The 7,360-nt window shown below is 35.3% G+C and overlaps 1 protein-coding gene across 3 annotated transcripts in view; it reads left to right on the plus strand.

Annotated features, from left to right (window-relative positions):
- Nucleotides 1-7,360, plus strand: part of Chn1 (chimerin 1) — a 209,372-nt gene that overhangs the window by 62,237 nt on the left and 139,775 nt on the right. For 2 of the 3 annotated variants that reach the window (XM_023719153.1, XM_023719154.1), the window contains exon 3: nt 3,272-3,327. In XM_023719153.1, coding sequence (XP_023574921.1) covers nt 3,272-3,327 — 56 coding nt within the window. Of the gene's footprint in view, nt 1-3,271; nt 3,328-7,360 lie in introns of those variants that run through there. The other variant, XM_023719155.1, reaches the window with a different exon arrangement.

Consider the following 7,360-nt stretch of genomic DNA (forward strand, 5'->3'; position numbering starts at 1 on the left):
GGGGGGGGGGGGGGGGGAGAATTATTGAGAGGTCTAATTTGAGGAGTCTAAAGGCAAATACAGTTTTCTTTTCAATGTGTATTTAGGTTAAAACCAGGAGTCTCCCCTGTAATAGATTAGAGCCAGAGCAAGGTAAGGGCTGTAAGCAGGCAGTTCTGGGCTGTGTGATCTCTTAAGGGCGCAGATCGCTCACTGCCCCTTGTTGTCAGGTAAGACTTTGGCTGCACTTTTTGAGTTTTAAAGAGAAGTTAGAATTTTCTTTTGCTTTTGTTTTTAAATCTCTTAATATTTAAACAGTAAAAAACAAACTCAAATTTAAAAGCAGGCAAACAATGGGAACGAGTTTTGATACAGTTTTTGATATCTGAACTTGAATAACAAGGTGTTATCTCTAGGCCCTGAATTTCATTAATAAATATATAACCATTCACATTTCTAAGGTGATTGAAAATAATGGAAGTAATATAATCCTGTCCTTTCATCTTGAATTTAGCTTTCAACTTGATAAATCATTTAATAATTATCCCAATTTAAATTCAGCTAAGTTCCAATTCAGATTGTCAAAAATTCAAACTAAGGGAGAAGTGGCTGAATTAATTAGGCCTTACTACTCTGTGTAATTTTTAATGATCTTTTTGATAGGTGTTCCCTGAATTCAAATTTTCTATATTTTGTCCCAAAATACCCAGCGGCATCCCTTATTCATTAAAAATGAACCTTAAAGATAAGTTAACCATGGAAGCCAGTGCAGAGGCATTTGTCTGAAAAGTTTCTAAGAAATAGAACTATATCCTTTTGGGTAATTAGAAGGAATGAAAAAAAAAGAAAAGTTAATAATGTTATGTGATTTAATGTTAGAAAAAACAAACAAAAAGTGATGCATCTTGAAGCTGTTAAAAACAAAGCATAAGTTCGGATCAGTTCTCATGCTATGATAATGTCACTGCCTTTTTCATACTGGCTTAATATTGGCTCCCTGAATGGGAGCCACAGTCGCCATTTTACTTATTCTAATAACTTTTGGTGTTCTTCTTGACGTCATGCGATTTGATAATTGAGTTTTGCAGGTGACAGAACTTTTCAGCCCATTTTATTGGCAAAGGAAAATGAGTAACCTTTGGAACTACTATAATGAAATTAGCCTGAAATGTGAACTGAATTTTCACCCTATAGGTACAGTTACCAATATGGAGGAATAGACCCCAAGAATCCCCTTCTGAGTCACATTTTGGCTTCTGTTGAGGAAAATGGAGATTTACGTGTGTCTTTGGTGATACACGTGTGCCGTTACTGTCAGGACCAGATAGACTCGCTTTCAGCGCTTACTCTTTCCCATGTCAGAATTGCTCCCTCACATCACCTCTTCCGTCTCCTGTTGTCTTTTTTCCATTGGTAGTGGTGGTGCCAGGGTTTGGACCCAAGGGCTCATGGGTGCCAGGCAAACACTTTTTCCCTGAGCTATGCGCCCAGCCCTTTTTACTCTCTACAGGAGTATTTTTTAATATAGTAACTCTCACAAGGAAATACAAGTGTCTGAAGCTGTCCTTAACATATTATAACATATTTCAAACTTTGCTAAGGAAAGGCTTATTAATTTATTTTTGTTGTTGTTTATTGAGACAAGTCTTGCTCTGTTGTCCAGGCTAGTCTTGAATTTGGAATAATCCTCTTCCTCAGCCTTTTGCGTGTTGGAATTAGAGGCATTTGTCACCACATCTGGCTTGTTTTTCAACTTTTAAACATAAAGCTGTTTCTTCCTAGTTCCTTTTAAATGATAACATTACTCTGATGCTATGTCATGATGAACTCAGACTGCATCCTGGTAATCAAATATTATACAGGAATTTAAAATAATTTCAGTCAGTCATGTAATAATAGTTTTTCTTTATCGAGCTTTTGCCATGTGCTGGGCATAGTTTTAAACCTTTATATATATGAAGTTACTTAATGTGTACAGTTATTTGTGAAGTAGTAACTATTACCTGCCTTATAAACAAAGAAAACGGAGACATGGCATACAGTCCTAGTGGCAGAGCTCCACTGTTTACGCCCCAGGTGGCTTAAGAATTCAGGTTCTCACAATGCTGATTTCCTTTTTCCTAGTGATACAAAATAGAGAGGATATATCTGTGAGTGTTCTCGGTGTGTAGGTTGTAGTGCAGACATGTATAGATTAATTGTACGTATTTATGTACATTCCCACAACATATATGAAAATATGGGCATAGATGGAACCTATATTATATCTAATTGAAATGAGACAGTATCTGACAGTTCCATATGTCTGAGTAGTTTGCTATTAGGTTGACAAAATATTTGCATATTTAAGTACAGGATTAACTTAAGTAGTTTATATATAATTCTGTATTTAGAACTAGAAAAAAAATCTTGATACACAGTTTTCTTCAACAGCCACATACTTTATTCATTCTTTAAGAATTTCAAAAAACTAGAAATAAAGAAGGAGACCATAGTAGTGTTAGTATAATTTTCGCAGGTCTGTGTACCCTAAATATTTCTTTATTCTTGGAAAGTTTTTTCAATATCTGGTTATTTCTTTTGCCACATTTCTCTAGTTGAATAACTGGTAGTATCTTTGCTTCATAAAATTTGTGTGTAGAAGAGGATCATATTTGAAGATAAATTTCTGCAGTATAAATTAGGAGAAAAACAAAATACGTGTTGTTACTTCCAGTCTATCCTAATATTAGTTTCAACTTTGGCACTTAACAGTGTACTTAAAATATATGTAGATATGAACCCATTATTGGTTCATATCAGAGAATGCTTTAATATACCCACAGCAAATTAGAAGAAATAAATGACTATATTATGAAGAACAGAACTAAATATCCAGAATGGGTTTGTTTTAAGGCAAAAAGAGGGCTGGTGAGATGGCTCAGTGGTCTAAAGCACCTACTTAGAACAAGCTTAGCAAAGTACAAGGGACCGCGGTTCAATCCCCCAGCACCACATGCCAGCCAGCCCCGCCCCCTGGTGGGCTGAGCTGGCCACACATATACAAAAAATATATAAATAAAAATTTAAGGCAAAAAGACATTTGTGTTGGGTATGATTTTTCTTCCTGGGTCTGTTCCTAAACTTGCATTAAATTTAGTTTACTTTGTTTTATTTATAACAAATTTTAATTTAATGCCATGAAGAGAACCAGTTTTCTTATGAGTATAAAATGCAGCCAGTTTGCTACTCCTAGTATATTCATAGTTCCACGTAAAGGAGACTGCCATCTTTTATTTCTGCCTTCTTGCAGTGTATCAGCTACAACAGGAAGCCCCTCATCCTCGGAGGATTACCTGTACTTGTGAGGTGGGTGCCATAAAACCATTACAAGAAGTTATTTGGAGTCGTGTTTCCTAAGTCTTGACTTTCCCTAAAGGCTTGGTTGTTTATAGAATTAGCCACTTAGAACATTGATTGGCAACATAAAAATGCAACTTGAAAGTATTTTCCTTTTAACATTCATCTCACTTGACATAATTCTTCTTACTAGACTTTTGGAATATCATTTAGAATATGATTGTAGTTTTAAGTGTCATATTGTCATATTTTAATGTTTTATTCTTTATTTTTAAAATAAAATATAGTATTTTTGTAAGGTTATTGAATTATTTTATCCATTGAATTTAAGTCGTGAGGTAAAAAATGAGCAAAAGACATGGATAATTCACCCAAAGTATTGTATGTGAAAAGATGTTCAGATTAATTGGTAGTGCATATTAAAATGCACAAAGACTGACAAACATTCAGAAGTGTAGAACAGATACCCTCAAACATTGTGAAAAGGAATGTGAGTTGTTACTACTCTATGCGAGTTTTGGAATATTTAACAAAATGATACTTGCATTTACTCTTTGACCTATTACCTCGGGTTCAAATAATAATTTCCCTCAGTAAATACATGCTCAAATATGGCAGAACATGTGCTCAATATTTTTCATTGTAGGATTACTGGTAATAGCAGAATATTGGGAGAAAACCTAAGTATCTCTGCACAGAGACTGAATATAATACTAATAATACTGAATATAGTACTAAAAAAAAATGAAGTATTTTAATGAATCATTGTAATTTCCAGATACAGAATGAATCTGCATGGTTCATTTTTGTAAAAAAGAAAGAAAATTGTTAAAAAATGCATAACTTAATTTTGCAAAGGAAAAACATAGGAAGGATTAAGCAAAGACCAGTGAAGTGGTCACAGTGAGAAGGAGGTGAGTACTAGGGAGGGTCAAGGGATGACAGCCTCTTTGAGGCTGTGTTTCTATACATGGAGCTGTGACTCTTCCAATATGTAGATGTTTCATATAGTCATCTGACAATACTAAGTAAAAAATGATTTTAAAAAAACCCTAAAAGTAAATAGAAGGTATGGGGATATAGCTCAATGGCCCAAGCACCTGCCTAACAAGCACAAGGTCCTGAGTTCAGTTCCCAGTGCCACAAAACAAAACCCAGAAAACTAAAAAGTAAATAGAAGTAGAAACAAATGAACTGTTATGGTTTATGTCTAGATGGCCCTTGAAAACCTTGTGCAGTCACAGGTGGGGCTTTTTCAGAGGTGGCTGGATCTCGAGTATGTGTTGCTGGAATTGATTCGTGGTACAGTGGTAGGATCCAGGGCACTAGGATTAAGGGTGTGAGTACATTCCCTTAAGGCCTATAGAGAGCTGCAGTCACCCCTTGCCTGCTTTGTTAACTTTTGTCCACCGTGAACTGTTCCTTCTCTGTGATGCTTGTCTGTCAGGCCACCCTGCCTTGCAGCCAGCCCAGTATAGATTGAAATCTCTATAAACTGTGAGCCAAATAAACTTCTTCCCTTTTAACTTTGGGTGTTATATATTCTATTTCATCGAGGTGAGAAAAGGAAGAGATAAACCTAACAAGCATATAGCATAATCACCAAAAGACTTAAGCAGCTTTAACCCTATTATGGGTATTTCTGAGCATACAGGAGGAAATATTCTCAGACTCAGAAACGTCTGAAAGAAACAAGCAAACCACCTACAAAAGGATCTTTAGCCATACTTAGTAGTTTTGTTTGTAGTAATACTTGAGTAGTAATCCTGAATATATATGTGTAATACACAGAGTAAATGAGTAATTATATTGGATTTTCGAGAAATGAGGTTCTTGGGCAGTACAATAAGGAATGAGGCCAAATTGGGAGGTGCACCATGGTGTTCAATTTTATGTAGAGGTATTAATATGAACTCAGGTTTTTAAATACTTTTTGCTGTCTCAGTCCATTGAAAGGGCTTAGTCATTGGGCTACTTTAAAGTTGAATAAATTAGGAGTCCAGATTTGGTTAACAAATACTATTTTCCACTAAAAGGAGCTAGTGCTTCTTAGAAAAATTTCTAAGTCCAGGCTTATGCAGAAATTCTCTGGAACATTTTGTTATGTTAGAAATAACAGTGTTCATAATCTGTCTGAGGGAGACAAGTAAAAAAGATGAAAGGAGTTGCTTGCTGGGTTCCTATAGGAAAATGTAGTACATTTTGAACATCTGAAAGAATAATGATGGTAATCGACTGTAATACTGTTCACTGATTGCTAAGGGAATTTTTAATAATCACAAGTTCATAATGATGCTTTAAAATTTCTAATAACTCATTCCAGTAAAACGAGGTGAAAAACAAGAGGAAAATGTGAGATTGTTCTTTATAGAGAAATGGCAGTTAAAACATAGAATGATAGGAATATGAAATTGCTAGTTAGTGCTGTTAACTCAAGCAAGGATCATAATTGGCTCTTAAGACTGTTGCACGGAAGGCTGTAAACTGGATATTCACGGTCTCACAATTATTATCTCATCAGCTACTTATTAATTTTTTCCTATTCAGGAAAAAATACTCCTGCATAGTAGACAGATCTGACAGTCATACTGTCAGTTTAGGGGATCAAATTTAGCATGTCCTGTCATGGGACAAATGGACATGTACCTTGTAAAGTGATACAGTGGGAGACATAAAACATTCTATTACAGTAGTCCAGTCTAATCATGAAGTACGGATCTGACAGACCCAGAATATGTATATTCTATAAGACATCTGTCTGGGTTTATAATAATACTTTTATCATAAAAGATGAAATAGTAGTGGGACACACGAAATTAAAGGAGACTAAAGAGACATGTAATCACATTCAGTGTTAACACCATGATTAGGTCCTGAAGTTTTATAGGCAGATAGGTACGATAGGTAGATATATCTCTCTTTAATGCTAAAAATTTTGAATACAATTAGAGAAATTTGAATGTATGCTATATATTAAAGTGGAATCATGACAACTTTCTTAGATGATATATTATTTAAAAGAACTTTCTTGATAAAAATATTAAAAATGAATTTTATCATTGTGATGTATTTAAAAGAACTACAGCTTTGAAAGTGTATGCACTGTGGTCAAAATATATGGTGAATGTTTAAATTTAAAAAATTATTACAATGAAAAGACATTGCCCTTAATCTCCCTCAGAATGTTCCCTCTTACTTCAACTAGGATGTTTCATGATTATTGCCCCCTTCTGAAGCAGTTCTGAGGTCCTCTTTCTTTAGTGTCTTTACATATGATAAAAATGTAGTGAATGCTGCTGCACAGTGCATCCATTGAAAAGGAAGGCTCTTAATGGACATGAAAAATCAACTAAGCACACATCTCACTGGGTCCTCATTCACTTTATTCACTGCATTTGGCACCACCCGACTCCTGATTCTTCCCTAAAATGACCACTAAAGGTGAACACTTCTGAGTTGTATGGGGTCCTGAGGCAGTCATGACAGCACAACTGGATATACTTAACAAGAAAAGAACTTTAGAAACTGCTTTAGAAAGTGACCCTCCTCACCACGTATGGTGGTGCACATCTGTAATCCCAGCAATTGAGAGGCTGAGCTAGGAGGATCACTGTGAATTCCAGACCAATCTGCACTAGATAGTGAGACCCTGACTCAAGAACAAAACAACAACAGAAAACAAAGAAAGTAGCACTGTGATGTGTATTCTGGTGTATTATGTCAGCATGATCATTTACATGTAGATACTGTTTATTTAGTTTCATCTGTGGCCATTGGTTCTTCATTAGGATGTTATTTAATTTCCATGTGTTAATGGAGTTTTTATGGTTTCTATTGCCATTGATTTCCAGTTTCATTGCAGTACGGTCAGGTAATATGGAATAATTTCAATTCCTTTGCGTTTACTTAAGCATGTTCTATGGGCTAACAAGTGGTCTGTTTTGGAGAATATCCTATGTACACCTGTGAAGAATGTGTATTCTGATGTTGTGGAGTGGAAGACTTTGTAGACATCTACTAAGTCCATCTGTTCACAGGTTTG

This window comes from Octodon degus, unplaced genomic scaffold, assembly GCF_000260255.1.
Source record: "Octodon degus isolate 3935 unplaced genomic scaffold, OctDeg1.0 scaffold00065, whole genome shotgun sequence".
Classification (NCBI taxonomy): domain Eukaryota; kingdom Metazoa; phylum Chordata; class Mammalia; order Rodentia; family Octodontidae; genus Octodon; species Octodon degus.